The sequence below is a fragment of the Aethalodelphis obliquidens genome, unplaced genomic scaffold, assembly GCF_003676395.1.
Source record: "Aethalodelphis obliquidens isolate GAN/ISIS:26980383/991018 unplaced genomic scaffold, ASM367639v1 scaffold1, whole genome shotgun sequence".
NCBI lineage: Eukaryota > Metazoa > Chordata > Mammalia > Artiodactyla > Delphinidae > Aethalodelphis > Aethalodelphis obliquidens.
This window is the reverse complement of record NW_020837945.1, coordinates 62,388,430-62,410,061: the sequence shown is the minus strand read 5'-3', so window position 1 is coordinate 62,410,061 and position 21,632 is coordinate 62,388,430. Positions and strand designations below refer to the sequence as shown.

At 39.7% G+C, this 21,632-nt stretch overlaps 1 protein-coding gene across 1 annotated transcript in view; it reads left to right on the top strand.

Annotated features, from left to right (window-relative positions):
* The first annotated feature begins 17,620 nt into the window (after positions 1 to 17,620).
* LSAMP (limbic system associated membrane protein) overlaps positions 17,621 to 21,632 on the top strand; it is a 648,598-nt gene continuing 644,586 nt past the window's right edge. The window contains exon 1 of the mRNA XM_027105266.1: positions 17,621 to 18,267. Within this exon, the coding sequence (XP_026961067.1) occupies positions 18,113 to 18,267 (155 nt within the window). The 5' untranslated portion in view covers positions 17,621 to 18,112. The remainder of the gene's footprint in view (positions 18,268 to 21,632) is intronic.

The following is a 21,632-nucleotide window of genomic DNA, read 5'->3' as shown; positions in this document are numbered from 1 at the left end:
TTCAGAATAGGATTGCTATTTTGGGGGGTTTTAAAGTTTTGGGAAAATCCTAAATGTTTCACTTTTTATTTAAGGCTGAAATTCAATTTCCAAATTTGAATTATCCCAGAGGTCTGTAAATGCACTGCCAGATGGGCTACAGAGTTGAGAGAAGAAATGGAAAAATGCCTCTTTGGGTGGGAAAACACATTTATATGATAGTCTTCTGACAGCCCTCATCTCTATATTGTTGATACAGTAACAAGCCCGTGAAACTTAATGTTAAAACAATTTTTTTTATCTTGAAAAATTTCTGCAGCACCCACTTTTGTTGGTTTTCAGATCAGATGCCCTCACTAAGGCTTGTAAGTTAGCCATTTGGCTGAAATCTCACTTGGGGTGCTTGATGAGCTTGGAGAGTTAGCTTATTTTATGGCTAATATCTGAAGGAGCAAATGATGAGTATGAGGAACTGGCGTTCTAATGTTTTTTCAGCTCCTTCTTGTCTAAGCAGTTGAAATGATTTGCCCTGTTCAGACACCTTGAGAACAGTCCCACCTTTGTGTCTTCATTCTTCCTCCCAAAGATGTCTATTCCAGCATCTTGAATTTCTAGTGTGCTAATTTATTAGTTTGAGTAATATTTCCTGTTCTACTAAACTATGAGAGTAGAGGTATGTCTAATTCTTCCTTGTATCTCTAGGATTTGGCAAAGTACATGGCATCCAGTTATATATATATATATATATATATATATATATATGTAAATAAAATATATGTGTGTATATATAAATATATACACACACACTATATTATATACTATTTATACTATCACAGTACTATTAGTGTGTATGTATATATAGAGAATATATATGTACAAACACACAGTACTGTGAGAAATCGCAGACTTGCAGAAGGCTCAGAGAATCTAGTTACTTGCTGATTAATTGGATTCTGCCTGTGATATGCTGGATTTTAGGACTGGCTGGCTGCCAAGGATACTGCTGAGAGTATAAAGTAGGGAGAGGAGAGTGGATCTAATGAAAGGAGAGAACTCGTGGCTGGGACTCTGAGTCTAGAGTGTGAAGAAGTGGCAGTAAAAACCAATGATCACATCCTTCCTCTGTTGAGATGGTGTTGGGAATGAGGCAAGCCCGACCTTCCAGAAGTGGGCTTAGAAGAGGATTGAGCTACCTGGGCTGATTAAGGCAGTGTCAATAGAATGAGGTTGTGGTGACATTCATGGCTTACAAAACATTAACTTTACAGAATTATTTTCCTAAGGCCTTTGGGCAGATTTTGATTTGATCCAACAGCAGTATCTGCTTGGCTCCAAACTGATGGACATCTGCTAATTTTTCTAACTGCTTTAATCATTTTGGGGGCTCTGTTTTAGAACCTCTCTAAATCTCCTCCTTCTCACTAGTGTCTCAGGTCTTCAAAGTCTATGCCAATTTTAATAAAGGTCTAGAAGGATTACCTTATGTTCCAAATTTAGTATTCCTATTCAGTATTCCATTCTTTGTCTCACTTAAAATTTCAAAATGCAGAGTGGGGATCCTTGAATTTCCATGAGCCAATGACTTTTGGAACAAAAATTTGAAATTCAATCTAAGATCACACATAAGCAAAAAGCAATTTGTGTGTATGTCTGCTTTACTGACTACAGTATGATGTTCTTGAGGACAAGGACTTTGTTTCAAATTTTCCCCCAGCACTTAGTATTGTATCTGGCTCCTTTTCTGTTCCTTGTGTCAAAAGCAAATATTTAGGATTAGTTTACTGTTTTCATATTCGAACGCTCCTTTAGCAAGAGTGCTTGGGAACTGAAAGCTAACTGGGAAATTAAGAACAAAAAACCAGAAAATGTTTTTAGTACACATATTAGATAATTTTTAAACTTTCAACTCTCTTTTTTTATGGTCCAGGGTGGGACATGAGGTAAAAGGTGAGGCTAAAGGGAAAAAATGCGATAGTCCTAAAACAGATAAAGGGGTGCAAAGAAGGGACATTTTAGGAACTAAACTGATTATGAACCAGAAGTGTAGGGAAGGTGGGAGAGAAGGTAGAAACAGACAAAAGACAGAGACAGCTGATGATGGTACATGTTAAAACAGGGCAAACTGTGTGAGTGATCCCCTAATTTCCCCTTATCAAAATCTGTCATATTTCAGCCTGGGGAGGTCTAGATATAGAGTTTAGGATAAATGAACTTCCACAATAAGTCACTGAAGACACAGCTGAGCTAGATAGCTGGCTCTTCTTTGTCTTGTCCTTGAAGGTCTCATTCACCTATTCCAAAATTGTAGCCTTCTCTAAATAATCTATTTATGGCCCTACAGAAATAGATATGATAGTTCAGATATTCCCCAGTAGCAACTCTTCAGGCTAGTGAACAGATCATTAACTTAAACATCACCCACTTAAGATGAGGCCTGAAACTTCAGGTTATCTCTGATGACTTTTAACAGAATAGCTATAAATGCCTGAGAAATATCTTCACACAGAAGGTTTCAATAGGTTATGAGAAGTTGCAGGTACTGTTTCCTCAGAATAAGACTTGGTGGGAAATGTACATGCCAGTGTTGTCTCTGTCTTTCAAGGATGTGGTCCATTTCATCTAGGTTATCAGATTTGTGGGCATAGACCAGTGTTGCTTCTGAAAAAATCGTACGTGACCCACCCTCAACATCCCAAAGTTCTTATTCAAGTTAGGTCCTTATACTTGAGTAAAGTGAAGTGCAGTATGACACCAACTGTAACAGAACAATTCTCAGTTAGAGTGATTACTCTGAAGACTAAGGTTTTTGCTCCATTGGTCTAAATTACATCAAGCCATTTCTGCAACCCCCTGTGGAGCACACACCATCATCAAGCACTGCTCTAGGCACCATGCATTCCAAGGCAAAGAGGCTATGATTCCTATCCTTAAGGAATTCATAATATAGTGATGATAGTTCATAATCTACTCCAGTGAAGTAGACAAAAATATTTGCAAAGAACTGTGATGTGTTTGACAATTGTGCTACCCAAATGACTCACCTGCTTTCCAGGAAGATAAAGCAATGGGCACTGCCTGAGATGGAGCAGGAAGGCAGGAAGAGATGGTGTTTGAACTGAGTCTTGATTAAGGAGAAAGGATTGGCTGCATAAAGAAAAGTTGGGGGCAGGGGGTAGGGATATTCTACCCAAAGAAGTAGACTAAACAAACGGACGCACGCATACAAATACACACTTATGTACACACTCATATGTTCTCCTTTATACTCTCAGCATATTTCAATTAGAGTTCGGAACTGAGAATAAGAAAAAATGCATTCTCATTCTGGCTCTCCTAGGATCTATGGTGTGACCTTGAGCAAGACTTTTAAAATATCTGGATCTTAGTTATTCCATTTGTAAAATGAAAGGGCTAGATTTCATGCTGCCTATGGCCCCATCCAATGAAAAAATTTGGGAGGTACAGCTAAACCTGTTTGATCTAAATTCATGATTTAGGGGATATAAGAATAGTTTATTTGAGGTGATCTAAGCTAGCCTGTTTTTTGTTTCATATAAAGGAAAACATTTTAGATTCTCATCAATAGGAAAAATAATTACAAGTTAAATATTTATTTGCTTTGTATTGGTTTACTATTTGGTAACACAGAAATCTTAGATTATAAACTTGAATTTTTTCTTTAAAAATAAGGACACTTCTTCTTAAAATTCAGGCAAGGAAAGGCATTGCTAAAAGTTGGGATGTTGACATATAGTACATTATAACATTCTGTCTGGCTCTGCCTAGGCAAGAGATGATGAAGAATCAGTACCATACAGAGCCCCAAGTTCCAGGTGACAGTGAGAATTGAATGGCTGAAAATACAGTGAGGATGTACCAAATCTCATGCTCATATCTGAATATCTGTTGGATTACATTTGTCAAATATGAAAACTTGAGCTCAGAAACTACATATAATACCAAAGATAGCACCAGACATATTATCCTTCCTTCTGTAAACATCTCTCTAAGACTTGGAGCTCAAGGTTTCAGTCTTCAGTTCTCTGGTACCTCATTTGCCCCATCTCGAGTACAACTAAGAAGCAAACCTGAAATTTAAATTCTGCCAATTACGTAGTTAGGTTTTAGATGAATTAATAACGAGTTACTGGACAAAAAAGTAACTGTTTAATAAGTCACCCACTGTCCAGTTTTGGGTATATTTGCAGTGGGCATATTTTTGCATGTGTGCCTCTATGTGTGTGGGTGTGTGTGTAATGTTCCATAGCTTTTCAAATTGGATTTAAAGTGTTTCTTGGGGAAGATGATAATTTAGTGCTGGTTACCAGAGGTAATTTTTTCCATTTGTAAAATGTTTGGATAATATCAGAATCTCAAACCGTATTTGCACATTGGAGTAACTATTATAAAATGGCATTTTAGGGAATAGATTTCGTTTCAGTTGTTTACTAGAAAAAAACATCAAACATGTATTTAAACCATTCCCTTCATAAAGGTCCATCATCTGCTAATGATGAAGTTAGGGCCTGTGATGTTAGAATTTCTCTTGGGAACATGGAAGTCCCATTATACATGCAGCAATCATCTCTCTATTCATCTGTTGATGAATCTCTCTAATCATCTGTTGAATTAGTGGCAGGCCTAATGGAGCTCTGGATAAGACAGAAGGGAACATTTGGAGAGGATACCACCCCTCTCCTTCAGGGTGTTTGTCACCTCACTGAGTACAGAGAGATGTCCTAAGCTTTTTCTACACTAAGTTCTCATTATCCTTTGATATTGATCCAAACTACTTAGTGATGAATACAGGCAGCACTCTCCTTCTATTTAAAGGTCTTGAATATCTATTATTATTTTTATGTTTATTATCTTAATACCTGCCATTTATAATATCTTTCTTCTAAAGAGCTCTCTGGCGTGCAATAGGGTGTCAAGTGAAGACAAATGAATATGAAAGCACTGTGTGCTCTACAGATGAAAGGAGAGTCACTCCGGACCTGCTGTTTTCCAGGAAGAACTTTCCTTGCTTCTTGTTTTCTTGCTCCAACATGGCAAACCTTACCCAAGGTGCAACTCTTAGACTCTGCTCTTCTTTTTCTTTCTCACACACACATGCACATGCATTTCAACTCTCACCTTTATCATGATCACACCCCAATCTGTGTTTCACTACTGGATCCTTTATTGAAGCCCTGCTCCATATTTATAGCTATCTTTTGCAAATTTCTTCTTTAATATTTAAACAAATCTAGCATTCCCAACATAAAGCTCATTATTTATTTATCAGTAGAGAAAAACTATTCTATAACTTTGTTTGATATTCAAAATGCATTTTGAAAGTACAAATTTTTAAAAAAATGTTCTGGCCACCCGTTAGAAATAGGTTAGAATAAAGAAAGGTGTAAGAAGATCAAGGGCAAAAGATTATGATGAACAGTCAAATTCAGTGAGCACAGAATATGCTGGAATATTTTGCACTTTCTAAGAATTCGAGGATACGATCTAGTGAGAACTAGTAAAAAAAAAAAAAATAGGGTTATATTAAACAGAAATTTAAGGACAATCAAACTTTAGTGAGTAAGGGCCACTTTAGCCCAGGTGTTATGTATATTTTAGATATGTTCCAAAGCATGTATCACATTTTTAGAGTGGACATTAGAGAATTCTTAATGGTATTTTTATGAGTAATTATAAATATAAGCATTAATACCAAAAGGATCATATGGTTTCCTTTTGACATTTTTCCTTTCTTAATTATGCACATCTGGGAAATTCATACCAATTGAGTTGATGGAGCCAAATCCATTAAGGAGCACACTCCCTCCAGTAGCAGTAGCTAACCAAATGTCAGGCCTGATGGTTAGGAGGGATTAGTCCTCCCCCCACCCCCCCTCCCGCCACCTCCCCATCCCCAGTACACTCCACTCTGCTTTTTCAACTCCCTCATCTCTATCAATGATGATCCCATCCTCCAGAAACTCAGGGGGATTCACAGGTCTCATTTTGAATATCTTCTTCTTATCCATTGCATATATCCAGTTACTCAACAATTCCTTTTGACCCTTTCTTTATATCTCTTACATTTATCCTTCTTCTCCACCCCACTGAAAGGTCATTACCTTTCAAGCCTGAGTTACTGAGAGAATATCCTATCCGAGCCCTCCATTTTATACAACTGCTACATCTAATGCCACTTTCAAGAACTTGCCCCCTCAAAATAAAATGCTTCTTGTTTACTAATGCATTAAGTTCAGATTTCTCCCTTCTTGTCTTTTAAGACCTTTATAATCCATCTCCGACCACCCCCCTCCTTATCTGAGTTTCCTACTACTCCCCAGCATGGATCCTCTCTGGGTGGGGAGCACTTTCTTCCCTGCCCCCACGCCTTGCTCCATGATGTTGGCTCCTAACTTGACATGAATCCCTTTGTTGGCCCTCCTGAATTTTACCCTATACTCATTTCCAACTGTTAACATCCCAAATATCCCTAAGGACCCCATCCCCAAGTCCTACCTTCTCTTTTAGGACACATCTCGGTTACCATCTCTTTCAGAAAAGCTTCCCTCCAGCCTGGATCAGGTGGTGTCCTTTGTGTGGACACAGTACGACGGAGGTACTTGCATAGTTCATACTTATTGTCATTGCTTAACTATTCATATCTCTTTCCCAGCTGTTCACTCTTTGAGGGCAAGAATCTTTCCCTGGGCTTCTTTTGTGGCCTCAGTGCATAGTATCCTGACTGACATATAGAAGGTTGAAGTTATCTCGTTATGTTTGAATTTCTTTGCATTTAGGGCACTTTTCTCAAAATTGCAGACTTAATTATATACAATTTTTGAATCACTCACCAATCCATTTGTCGATCTTTCCCCAACAAGTTTGAAAATTTCTTATTACAGAAGGATCTTATCATAGAGACCGTGCTGAATGGTTCCCATAGATCTTTCAGAATACCCACTTACATAGTAGGTGATCAATAAATTATTTAATTAAATAATAAAAAATTATTGCTAATAACATTACAAACCAAAAATAATGTAATCCAAATTGGTAGTGATGCAAAGAAGTTGTGAATTGTCACATAGTATTGCTCCTTAATAGCTAAGTGATCATTTTTGTCCCAAGGAAAATAATTTTATTCAGTTGCTGTTAATATAGACATTAAAACAAGCAGCAGCATTAGACTTATCATATCAGCTGATGGATAAAAATGTCCTTTTTTTTATGGTCTGTCATTTTTTTTTTTACATCTTTATTGGAGTATAATTGCTTTACAATGGTGTGTTAGTTTCTACTTTATAACAAGGTGAATCAGTTATACATATACATATTTTCCCATATCTCTTCCCTCTTGCGTCTCCCTCCCTCCCACCCTCCCTATCCCACCCTCTAGGTGGTCACAAAGCACCGAGCTGATCTCCCTGTGCTATGCGGCTGCTTCCCACTAGCTATCTATTTTATGTTTGGTAGTGTATATATGGCCATGCCTCTCTCTCGCTTTGTCAAAATGTCCTATTTTAAGAGATAATTTATCACATTGCAAGTTTCCCTTTACTTCCTTACACATTTTCTTCTCTGATGCCTATGTTGGCTCACATTCCCTCTTCTTCACTTAGGGCTGTCACAGTCCAAATATTCACACCTGCTTATCCTTTTCTCTACCCTCCTACCCACCAAAACAGCCTGGCCCTTATATCCAGGCTAGCTATTTCCTCGATCAAAGCTCTACCTATAATCTATTTTTCCTGAAACAGTGAATATTACTGGTATCAGCCATTCTCAGTGCTTCCAAACAGCACAAAAGGTTTCTCTAGCCACTTACCAACCTGATTCCATCCTACGATCAATACTCTGTCATGCTTTCTTGCAATAGAAAAAGAGAACACCACTAAAGAAAAAAAAGACTCTCATTTTGATTTTGCTACTGAAAACAAAAGTGTGAAAATTTTATCTGATAAATTGTTGGATAGGGGTATTGGGAATATTTACCAAGTGTGTTGGAAATTGTCTACATTTTGGAATTGTTTATATTTGCTTATATCTGTATATGTGCATTATATAAAAGTTTGCTATATTGTTATTTCTCTGTTCCTCACCAATATCTATTACCTGTCTAAAAACTTTTTTTAATAGGCACAGTGTGTTGAATTGATGGTCTAAACGAAGTTTTCTTCTGTGTGGAGAGATATTATGATTTAATGGGTTAAGATCATATAGATTTTTTTTTTATTTTAATTTTAGATCTCTTAAGGTACTTTCACACTTGTTGGCCCAAAGGTCTTTATCTCTTGCCAGCAAGAAACAAGAGTTATGAAAGTACTCTCCCATTCAAAAATATCTTCTCTACCTATTTCACCTATTAGAGTTCAGGAAACTCCCATTGTATAATATCCCTTCAGAGGTTGGAATTTATCAGTCACTTCCACACAAATATAAATTATTTTAATTAGCTTTTTTTCTTTTCTGCCAAGAGAGAATGGGAATATCCATTAAGAATGGAGACAAGTTTGGCGAGTAGGATGTCAGGTGAATAGCCAGAGAGCTGTAGTACACTGTCCATGGAAGGCATATAAAGAGGAAGAAAACAGTGCCCCAGGAAGTCGTTGGGGAAGGAATTCCACCCCAGCTCTTCTGCTGACACAATCTGTAATACTCTGGCATTCCTAAAAAATCATCTCAAGCCTTTCCTATGGTTCTAGAGCCCCAGACTGGACAGAGCACAAATCTATTCAAACAGCTAATCGAGGATTGGTCTTTGCCTTATTTTCTGTTTGTCCAACTGATGTACATTGCTTTTATTTTTGTTTCTTACTTGCTTATAAGTTTAACATAGATGTGGATTGCTTGGATGCAATGTATATCTAGCCTTAGAGAAATAGGCATTTCTAATCTAGTCTACTCGTGTACATGTTTCAGCTATGATGTAAAGGATTAACATCCTGACATTATTAGTCAGGCAGCATGGTACAATAGAAAGAGCACTTTTTGAGAGTTGTGCTGTCTTGAATACTAATCTCAGTGATCCTGAATAACCGTGTAAATTCTAAGTTTCTGTATTTCAGCTGCAAAATGGGGGGACTGTGCAAGAAGATCTTCTGGGTCTGTTGCAGCTATAACATTATACAATTATTCTAATTACATATGCTTCCTGATTTTCCTTTAATATCTCTAATTTCATATGAGAGCTTAATGGCTTGAAATCTCAAAATTTTTTCTGACAAGTGGAGTGATAATACTTGTACTATATATCTCACGGCACAGTAAAAATAAAGTATAAAATTATGTGTGTCACTATGCATTGTGGATGTCAAAATCCCATACTTGTGCGTTGCAAATTATTATCAGATATTTTTCTTTCTGCTATTACTCTGGTTTAAAAAGACCCATGATACCTCAATGTGCAACCAGCAGAGGGAGACAAGTTCAGATTGTGTTTCTTCTTAAAACAGAATCAGTTAACTGCTATGTGTACATGTTTTTAAAAATCAAAATGAGATTCATATTATTAGAAAATATGTCACTTAGTGCTATATTTATATATTTAAGTTACAAAAACAAGTGAGAAAAAGAAAGAAAACACAAGGAAAAATATGGGGGGGGGTGGGAATCTTGATTTGGGGGCTTAGTTTATTACACAGCTCAGAGATAGCCCTCTTTGTGAAGAATGTCATTCCTGTGACAGCTTCCTGAGCATGTCCATCTGGAGGTACAGGCTATTTGAGTACCAGTTTAGGAACCAATCCAGAATTCTAAAAGTAGAATTTCTAAATTTCCTCCCAAACTGGCTTTTTAACTCAACTTTCCCATTTTATCAGCTTGGACTTTGAACAACAACAACAAAAAAGTAGAGGCATCTTTTTCCTGTCCTTTTTCAACTTCCATATCCAATTAGTTGACAAATCCCATCAGTCTCCTGTGAAATTCCTCTAAAAGTCTTCACCTTTCTTCTCTTTCTACTGTCATTGCCCTGTGGCCTGCTTTATCATCTCTTGCCTGTTCTGTTTCAGAAACTTTATAACTGGTCTTCCTGACTTTGACTTGTCCCCGTCCATCTTCGACTCCATTGCTGGCTAGTCATCTTCTTAAAACACTGGTCTGATTATGTCACTCGCTTACTCAAAGCTTTTAATGGCTCTCTTTTGCATATAGAATAAAGCCACACTCATTATCATGCCTGTCAAGACCCTCACTGACCCCAACTTACAAAAACCAGTTATTTTTCATTCTAACTTTTTTTCCATTTCTAGCCCCACATAGTTTCCTACAACTTACCTTTCTCACTAATGTAAAGTCTCTGAGGGAAGGAATTCATTCCTCACCATTATTAGAAAGCAATAGTGTATATAATCAATAATGTTCGTCCCTTTCTCATCATGTCGCCAACAACTTTATTAGTCTCCTAACTAGTTTCTCTACTTCATCTTCCTTCTGACCTCTCATTTCCCGTTGCCAAAATCGTCTCTCTAAGCTGCCAGTGTCTCATCTCACTCCTCCACAATCTAAAGTAGCCTTCTAAGTATGAGATGATGAGATGATGTGTGAGTCTTCATTCAGGCATTCAGGATTCTTCCTGATGCAGCGTCTCTCTGCAACCTTCTCTCTCTCCTCTTCCATGCTAGTCAGATGCGTCTTCCTCCAGCTCTGTGCTTTGTTTCACGCTGGTTCTCATGGCCAGGCATAAGATGTTGCCTTCCTCCATCCTCCTCTTACGTATCTGTCAAGGGTTACTTAAAATACCATTTTTCTCCAAGAAGGCTCCTTGTTGATCACCTTTTCTGAACCACCATTGTGTTTTGATTCTGCTCCCTGATAGCTTAGCTATCAATTACTCCCTGGTCCATATTATTCTCTGTTCAGTGTGTATTCAATTTCCTTCTCTATCTTGGTTGTGAGTTCCTGGGTTCCTGAATGTTATTATTATTATGCAGTATTTCTCAGCACCAGAGAGGATTGGGCATATGTGGTGATTAATTTTGGTCCTGTTTTACAGTGGAGAGCAAGTTTGAAAGGCCTGCCTTATAAGTGTACAATGATGTTGTTTGGCCCTGCTCTACGGGGGGCTTTCATACCCTTCATTAGATTGCAATGGGGTAGGGTGTCAATTCTGTACGTTATTATTTCCCCATAGCTTAGCACAATGCCTGTCATATGGTAGGCCTCAAAAATATTATTTTAATGAATTGTTTTGTACATGATAACATGACTGATGAGACACATCTTGTGAATCCTCTTCCTCTTGCAGAGGCAGTGCTCCTACATTCACTACTAAAAGCAGAGAGGACTGAGAATGTGATTTACAGACAGTAAAGAAAGACACCTTTAAGCAGGCAAACTTCTGGGACCCTTTGAATAATGTAATGCCTAACACTAGATTTGCCCTGCAGCTCAATATTGTCAGTAAACTCTTGAGAAAACATATTAGTGTTATTTACATGATTTATAGCCTCAAGGTATTTAACTAGGCATTCCATTTAGATTTAGCTGGATAGCTGTTGCCTGCAAAATAAACAGAGATATTAGATATGTAAGAGAATATTTAGTAAAGTTGAGCAGTTAAACAGTGTCTGCCCATCTTGTTAGGCACTTCTTAATCTGTAACAAAACACTTCCTTATACTGACTCTTAATTAACATGTGATAACCATTTAAGGGTAAGCAAAGTTTATACCTGAAGAAAAGCACCAACTGGGACACAGTTTTTATTTGTTTATTTTTTCTCACTAGCTGGTAAAATGACAGTCGACTTGGCATTCTGTCAGGTATTATTGGATGGATGAGTGGCAGTTTCCTGCAAGGAACTGTACTGAACTAGTACAGTAAGAGAGAATGCTGGTATGTGAAAAACATCGATCACTTGTGACAGAACGTAGCCTCTTTGGGGAGGGTCTTCTCATCATGAGCAATACTAGGTAACTCAATCTTCTCTCCATTCCTGTTGCTCCCCCCACCAGGCCAAGCCAGTTGCCACTGGATGACTAAGATTTCCTTCTCTTTGTCTCCTTGCTTCCACTATTGTCCTTCTACAGTCCTTCTTCCATATGGTATTCAGAGCAATCTTTCTAAAATGTAAATCAGATCATGTCAATCCCTTGCTTAAAATCTTTTACTGACCAATCAAGTCACTAGAATAAAAACCTAAATTTCTTACCCTGGGATCTCTTCATTATGATCCCTCCCCAGTGTCTAATCTCACCTGCTTTTTCAGCTATCCCCACAACATACACACAGACCACATGCGCCAATTTTATTGCTCTCGTTTTGATTCTTGGTGTATGACACACCCATTCCTGCCTCAGGGCCTTCGCACATGCCATTTCTTTTATCTGGAAAGGTCTTTTTGCTGATTTTGCGTGGCTGACTCTTTACATTTCAGACCATATGTTCCCCTCACCACACCTCCAGGCCATTTTCTCTCTATCACACGTATTTTTCTTCATGGCATTTACTCTCCAAAATAACGTTAATATGTATCTACTTTTTTAGCATCTATCTCTGCATCGAGCTTGTAAGTTCTGTGAAAACAGAATCTTGGTCTGTCTTGATTCACTACCGTATCATTAAAAGCGTATTGAGTGAATGAATGAATCATAAACTTAGTGGGCATATCAGTATATGGAATTGCACATCTGCCTCCACTCCTCCTCATTTTTCCTTGGCCTATTTTCTGATTGTAGGAATCCAAGTCATTACAGCAACCACAAATAGAGGATATAATTGCCTGATTACCTGCTTGCGCTAACATCTTGCTATACTGAAGGTGCTGCTACCGCCATCTTTGCAGATGTTGCAGTGCTCTTCCCATATGTGAGGCCTAGATCAAAAAGAGAAGATGCAGCATTACTTGGCAACTGCCACCTCCTTGTACATGGTGGCAGAGTGGGCAGTCTAAAAAAGAGGAAGGTCCATGGGCCAGCGAGTACGTGTCTATGAGATAATGGCATATCTATGAGAGTAAGTTTGTTGCTGGGGGAGGACCCAGGCAGCTGCTCAAGAATCTCAAAGACCTTGTTAAAACTTGGGCAAACCCAAGCATTGATACATACCAAAACAGAATGAGTACAAAAAGAAGCAGAAGACTAATACGATAACAATGAACTACAAAGGCGTGAACTAAAAGCAAACCATGTAAGAGTGATTTTTAATTGTGCAGAGTATGGATTAAATGCTTTACATCACTGAGGTTTCTATAGTTAAAGATTTGAACAATATTTAACTGACTTGAAGCTGATTGATTTTGTTAGGCAGTGAGACACGTGCGAATGAAGCTATTGTATTCAAAGGAGCTGAGTTCCAAAGGAAATTCACACAAGATAGTACCATTGTTATGAGCATAAACCGACATACTTGAATATTGCTAAATTATGATGAAATCATTGAGAATGTCGTAGCAGGAATCCTAAGGAGAAGTATTGACAATTATGCATTTCTAGTTCATATGGAAATGCTAATTTCACTTATGTGAGTAAAGTACAGGCATGGCGTTATTATGATTAAGACCTTACAACTGTAGAAATGTAGAATGGTATATTAATAATATTATAGACACGTTTAGCATAAAATGCAACCAATGTAGCTAAATTAGTTGTACATTCCAGGCTGCATCTGGATTTCCTGTGAGCCTATTACCTTACAAAGCTAAACAGAAGAATAAACCTTCCATGCTTCTTAGGGTGCTCAGACATTAGCCAGTTTTTGTTTTTGCTGCAGCATTTGTCCCTGGAGAGTGCCAGAATCTTCTAAAGCTTTTTTTAGAAAGGCACTATGTTATTTTAAAGTAGTAGCTAAGATCATCTTACTTGGGTGATGATGGCTGTTTCATATGGCTAACAGCCATACTTGCCTCACAAATAACCTGAAAGAATGTTCATTTTCGCCAGCCATTTTGGAAGAGCGTATATAAAATAGCTTGAATAAATTTCAGTAACACCTATTTGTTTCCTACTCGACATTTCTTAGGAAAGCAAGCAGAGGAATTAATACTGGAGTAGATTTGGGGGAGTGACCGTTAGGATGAGATCGATATGTATAGACTATTGGATTTGTTAGAATGTGTTAATCTCAGTGAGAGATCACAGAGGAAAGAAAACCAGAAGGGGTCCATGAGGGAGTGAAAAGGGAAAAGACTCTGAGAGAACATAAAGTTGAAACAAAAGTTTATAGTATACCCACAAATAGATTTATTATCGTGTAAATGATGAGATTAACCACTTGAGTAGGCGTGGACATTCAGTCGTTCTTCTGTTCCTATATTCATCAATTATAGAATGCTCCCGCTAAGCTAAGGGTTGGGTTAGAAAGTGGTACTGAATTGCCATCTGGACATAAATGATAAATATTAAATAACTTACACGATAAACTTCATGATTTTGAAATTGTTCAGAAATTCAATCTGAATTATCCAATGATCTAAATTAGAGAATTTCGAATTAGAAATTAGAGAATAAATATTTATTTATTTAGGTTGCACTGGGTCTTAGTTGTGGCATGTGGGAATCTTTCAGCTGGTGGCACGCGAACTCTTAGTTGCGGCATGCATGTGGGATCTAGTTCCCTAACCAGGGATCGAACCCGGGCCTCCTGCCTTGGGAGTGCAGAGTCTTACCCCCTGGACCACCATGGAAGTCCCTAAAAATGTCGTCTTCTTTTTTGCGTTTTACTTCCAGCGCACACAGTAAGTCAGTTTAGTTCAATAAAAGTTGCCAAGAAATGGACTTTATCTAATGAAATTATTAAAAAGAAAAAAAAACTTTAATTGCATTATGTGGTCTTTTTCTATATAAATATGTACTTATGATTTTATCCTCTTGAGTAAGTTAGGCATTGGTCTATTACAATTCTGATTATAATCCTGGTTAACTTTATACATCCTTTTCTCAGAGTGATTATGGAGACAAACTCCAGATCTGATTGATTTGCTACAGATTTCACATTCCTATTACTTTGGTGTGAATTATTTTGTACACCAATATGTTAAACTTTATGCTTTGACCGAGGACCAGACAAGTCTTACAGGTAACTTGAGATTACAGGTATAGGCAGTAGTCAACAACCATGTCTAGGCATCTACCGCAAACAATATGCTACCACCCCACCATACTTTCTCCTTGCCCTGGAAAAACCTCCTTCTTTCTTCATTCAAAGTATAGTCCGCTGATGCAAGAGAATTTTCACACCCTTGATATATCTGATCCTTCCCCTCAGTATCTAGTTCTCCTTGCAGGGTCATGTCATTCACCTGCCATCATCAGAGGAAACAGATGTTCTAGTAGCCCCGGTCCTTTTTTTCTTTCTTCCTCCTAACATGGGACAAACACCACCCACCCAAAAAAATGTTATATTTAAACCTTTGTCTAAGCCAACCCTTCATCTCTAAAAGCTCAGAAGAATCCTGCCAGGGATTGTGAAGCTTGTTGGCAGCAGTGGGTGGGGATGGGTGCTCTTTTCTTTGCACTCTCGGCATAGAGTTATGTAATCCTCCCATCTCCATTTGGCACTCGAAGCTCATTTTCCCATTGATACTGGGAACCCCAGAATTATGTGTTTTGTTGTTCAACCAGCACTTAACCATTTTTTTTTTCCCTTTGGCAAAATGGGTCCCGAGTTTTAAACAGCTCAGTTACAAATTAGTGGTAAAACATTATTGATTTATTATCTGGGACTCTTTATTACCCTCAATATAAAACAACTTGATTTATATAAATTTAATGCGTAGTAAAAACAAAATTAATTGAACTCCACCAATCTTGAATTTGTGACAGTTTGGATTCCAATCCTTCAAGTTCTTTTCTTAAGAAAACAAAAGGTCTTCCTTCCTTTCCTCACATAATCTGTAAGAGTGAATCTACCTTTTAAGTTGATAAAACGTAGCAGATAAACTCTTTGAATATTCTGGTGTGGGCAAGGTAGGTGTCAGCACAGTAAGAGCTTCCTTAGGCTTGTACTCTGGTGGAGTTTGATGACGATTCCTAAACATATGCCTTTTTTTCAAATGTCCTTGGCTAATCATTTGTGTAAATAAGAGGGGTGAGCATAATATGTGCGTGTGTGTATGTGTATTTGTGCATTTACTTGTATGGACATGGAATATTTAGGGAAAGATGTGTAAGAACCTGGAAATATTTGCTGCTGCCAAATAGGAGAAATGGGTTGCCTAAAGACAGGGATAGGGGGCTTCCCTGGTGGCGCAGTGGTTGAGAGCCCGCCTGCCGATGCAGGGGACACGGGTTCGTGGCCCGGTCCGGGAGGATCCCACATGCCGCGGAGCGGCTGGGCCCGTGAGCCATGGCCGCTGAGCCTGCGCGTCCGCAACGGGAGAGGCCACAGCAGTGAGAGGCCCGCGTACTGCAAAAAAAAAAAAAAAAGACAGGGATAGGACAGATAACTACAATTCACTCTACAGCATTCTGTATCACTTGATTTTCGTACCATGTGAATGCCTTAACTATTCCAGTAAATAAAATTAAAGGAAACAAAAAGTTTTGGGTTGGTCCATTTCCATCTTTTATGCTCAGCATGGGTTCTGAGGGAGAGGTCTAATCGTTGGGGGCTCTCACATGAGTGACTAACACCCTAGGCCCCTGATGGCCCTTATCACTTGGATTGACTCATGGAGTAGAAGGAATGACAAATGATGGTAACCTGTCTTCCATTCACTGCAGTGCTGTATGCAGCCTCAGTGTCACCCTGTAAGTGACAAGCTTTCTGATATACGAATCTCCTTCCTTGCATTTTGAGAAGCAAGTGTCAGTAAAAATTTGGGAAGCAACGGCAACGTGCCATTGAAACAATAATCCTTAATACCATTCCTCATGTGTGGGACTGAGTAAGGGTTTCCTGGAGAGTGAAGTTGATTTAGGGATCAGGGATCAGCTGCTGAGGCTGGCACTTGGAAAAGACAAACCAAGCATTCACACTTCAGACCACTCAATACCAGCATTGTGTCCAATCCATCTTTCATAAGGGGGCTCCAAGAGGGGGAGGGGATAAAGGAAGGAGAGAAAATAAACCTTATTAATCCCGTGAAAGAGAGAGGAAAGAATGAACAAGATGTGGGTATGAAAAGACAGTTGGAGAAATATTTAGTTTTGAAATCGACTTTGGCTTTTCATCTTAGACTCCACTGTCAAGTTTCTTCTGTTTTGCATTCCTCATCCCATCTTTCAGCACTGGTCCCCCTCCACCCCTCAGGCTTTCCTGTACTTCTCTGTTTCACTCCCTCAGGCTTTCCTGTCCTTCTCTGTTTCACTCCCTCCATCTGTCAAGGTTTGCCTTGGTGTTCTCTTCTTTTCTCCCTTTTCCTTCTTTCTCACTCTTTGCCTCTCCTTCCCTGGACTCTTCCTCCTGTTGTTTTAGAGCTTGAGTCCCTCTCCTTTTCCCCTTTCTCTTGCACGGTACCTCCAAGCTCCATTCCCTCTTCTTAAGGAAATCAGCCAGGCCTCAGATGGAGCTGTTGTCCTGACAACCTAAAGGCGCATCAGGCTTTCACTGAGGCTGGCGGCTGCTGAAGGGGGCAGTTGTGGAAAGCGAGGGGCCACGCTGAGGGGAGGGCAGAGGGGATGACTCCGAGGGGCTGTTGGAATCCGCGGCGGGCGGGGGAGGTGCCAAGCGGAGGGAGGGCGGGAGGGAGGGACTGGAGGGAGAAACAGGAAGGGGAGGAGGGGGAGGGAGACTCTGGGCTGCTGCCGCTGCTGTGTGGGTTTCTTTACACTCGCTGGCAGGCTGGGTGCCGGCTCCCTCGCCCACCGGGAAAGTGGGTTACGGAGGCAAGAGGCTCAGCTCAGACGCTGGCAAAGGAGCATCCAGCCACAGAGAGACCAGAGAACACCTTCTTTTTGGCCGCCTTCTCTTCATCTTTTCTAGAGGGTTTTATATTTTGTACTCTCTCCTTTCAAATTTTGTTTCTTTGACTTTTCCCCACCTCTTCTCGGGTTTTTGAGGGCTTTGTTGAGTCTTAGAGGCAAAAGAGACTGAGCGAGGGCAAGAGAGAGGCAAAGTGGAGAGGACCACAAATTGGCAAAGCCCGTTACGCCTTTGCCGTGGATGAAAGCCCTCCGTTTGTAAAGCCCTCTCGGCGAGCAGCAGGCCCACGCACGTCCTCCAGAGTAGCCCGCGACCCGCACCTCGGCGTGGCCACCATGGTCGCCAGAGTTCAGCCTGATCGGAAACAGTTGCCGCTGGTCCTACTGAGATTGCTCTGCCTTCTTCCCACAGGACTGCCCGTTCGCAGCGTGGATTTTAACCGAGGCACCGACAACATCACCGTGAGGCAGGGGGACACGGCCATCCTCAGGTAGGGCTTTCGGGCAACTTTTCTGTGGCGCTTAAGAGTGTGTGTGTTCTCCATGAACTCCAGCTCCTGATGCTGCAGGCTTGTGCTGTGTGTGTGCGTGTGTGTGTGTGCGCGCGCCTTTTACAGACTGGTCGAGGTATCTGCCAGCAAATTTCAAGGGGATTCTGGTCACTGTCAAGGATCAGCAGGGTTGGTTAAATGTTGTTTCGTTCCTAGGATCTTGCTTCTCTTGCTGAGAAAGGCTAATTTCATCCATGGTGTTAGTGACATTCGGGCAGTATTTTTGCTTTTGTGATTGCAGATGCTTTGTACTTAAGAGTTTTGTTGGGGTTGCTTAACTGAGAAAGAAGAGTTTGTTGAATTATGGCGCTCAGAGAGTGGTACACAGTATTGCCTTCTCCGTGGTGTATGTGTGTTTGTACGTGTGGATACGTACAGAAAGGCTCTCGCTCTGCCCCAGCAATAGTTTGGATAGGAGACTTTCCGTAAGGATCTTCTAATTGACATGGAGGGCAATAAATCAATCTTAGAACTTTGGTTGATTACTGAGCCTTTTCTGGAATGTGGATAGAAATCAACACAAGAATGAACAGAAGGAAAAAAAAAAAAAAGGAACTTGCCGAATTGCTAATATTTAAGAATAGGAGTGTTAAGCACAGAGGTTAGGAAAGAATTAACCTGGCATTAAATGGATATTTCAAATTGATTATTGACCTCAGCGTCTTATCTCTATGCAGCTCTGTCAAACTCCGAAATATAATTTGGGATTGAAATTTGGAAAGGAAGAGTCCCAAGTCCTTGGAGTTTGACCCCTGTAAGGGACAGTGAGCTGGAGAAACTCAGATGGAACCTAGCCATAATTCTGTTTCTAAAGAGCTGCTAGCCTGTTTTCCTGTGTTTCTTTTCTCTCTTTCTCCTCGCCATCCATTGCATATACTCCTTGTCCTTTTTTTATAGCTTTCCTTGAATTTCTATCAGATACTAAAAATAAATAAATAAATGAATAATGAAAGAAAATGTTCTCCTTGGAGATCTTTTAAAATCTCATTTCATCCAAATGAAATGACCTAGTGTCAGTCTGTCTATCTGGCTAATATTGTTCGTTGTGGCAATAAAAAGCAGTATCTGATAGAAAAGAAGCATCTAATCTGTGTGCGAGGAGCTGATAGTGCATAAACCCTGGGGCATCGGGGAGCCGTTCTATAGCAGAGCTGCCTACAGCAGCAAAGTTTTCTTTCCTTTTCTCAGAAATAAATTTGGTTGGCTGTCACAGTGTCCTGCTTTGGGATCTCTTGCCTTGTTAGAGAGGGATGTGTGGGTTGTGTGTTGTGGTGTGTGTATGTTGCTGCGGAGTATAAAAACTAAGAAAATCCTAATGTGTAAGTGCTCCTGTCTTCATTTCCTGAGCACTGCGTGATTATGAATCCCAAAGATCCTACCATCCGAAGCATATTTTCCCTTCTAGCTCTCTCCAGCCCTGTGAAACCTGCATGTGTGATTTATCCACATGGAGCAATAAGATTTATAGAGTAATTTATCTGTTTGCAGAGGGATTTGGACATGATGCAGAAAGTATTTTCGCAAACACATAAGCATGCCATGTCAACTGCTAGCATTCATATTCCCTAACATCATTAACCCTTTACAAGTGAAGCACTCTATATAAATTTATGCTATTCTTAGCAAGATTTGTTTTCACTGATTATAAGAATGAATATGGGAAAAGTGAATACTCTGTGTGTATAAGTTTTTATGTTCATGTCCATGAACTTTGTAAGGTCTTTCTAAGTCAGCATCACCTCTATCTTAAGCTATAGTTATCAAAGAGTTAGATAAGCATGTAAATGTTAATTTAGAAGAAAGAAGGTATTCTTATATTCTCGTACATTGTATGCATACAACTCTATGTCTATGAGAGGCAGTCTTACTACATAAATATCTATATATGATATATATGTGCTTCTGTGTGTCTATGGCTCAAAAGAAATGGAGTTTTTAAGCATTACACTTTAGTAGACATTACAGTATGGAAATGGGGTGGGTAGTGAGCACAGAGAATAAATATAGAAGCAGTCATTCCCTGGGAAAGAGAAGATAGACAAACAGAGCATGCAGAGAAGTCACCTGTGAGAGCCCATTGCTTTCCCAGACCTCACCTAATGTGCCCTCTTTTTTGTTTCCTTTGCCTTGGACAAGGCTTTATTTCTGGGTTGGTGGAGCTCTATCAGAAGTAACTATGGAGAGAGTTCCCTTTGTTTTTCCTCGCTGACCTTCTTCTCAGTCTCTTTAACTGAATCCAGTAAGCTTTGTGGGTCAGTTTGCTGGTGAAGATTGGCACTCTTGCTTTCTGTTTACAAGTCTAGCCTGGGAAAGCCTTGCTTCCACTTTATTTTTGACATTTTGCTGGGAGCATGAGCTTCCAGGGGAGGAGAGGAAGGAGAACTTGATTCATTGGAAGCCACAGTAGGTGTTTGGCACTGAGAAAGTGAAATGGCAAGGGGAAAAAAAATCCTGTCTCAGTGAGTCTGTGGCCCTGAATGATCTGAAATGGCAACAGGAAAGAAGGGAGGTTTGTAATTCTGGTGGTCCAGTGACAGAAGTTTGGCCGACTGTCCCCAAAACATTTACCTTTACTGCCTTACTTCCACGAAACAAGTGTTTTTTGGGGGGAATTGATGGTTACTTTTGTATAATTATGATCTTTGATGTAAATGTGTATCTTGATAGGACAGTATATACTAGTCTTGGGGTCTTGCTCTGTAATTTCTATCTTTTGGAAGAAAGAAAAGAAAGACTCTAGAATGAAGGTGATAAAACTAGGTGGAAAGAAAGATAATCTCATGTGTACCAACCTAAGCCTGTTGTTTCCCAGAAGGGATTCTAGATCTTTATGAGCACCTTTATGAGATCCTTTAAGAGTTAAAGGAAACCACAGTACCATCTTCCATCTCAAAGGCAAAGGATCAAAGTGTGATTCACAGACCAGTGGCAGCCGCAGCAGCTCCTGGAGTGCCTTCCTAAATCCTACTGAACCAGAATCTTCATTTCCATTTGTTTGCACAGTAACGTATGAGACACAGTTACCCACAGGACTTTACTTGTGCGGAAGTCTCAGTTGCTTTTCTGAACGGAACCCACCTGCCTCACTGCCACCCCCCCACAAGTGTAGTAGTTCATCAATTACTGGATAAGTTTCTAGCACTGGTCCTTCCAACCCTCTATCCTTGTACCCAGGCTCCCATAGGGATTCACTTCCTGGTTAATCTTGGCAGCTTGAAACCATGTAACTCTTGTGATAAATTAAGGGAAAAGTGAAAATAGTCTTCTGATCTGACCTTTAAAATTTCATTTTTAATAGTCCCACT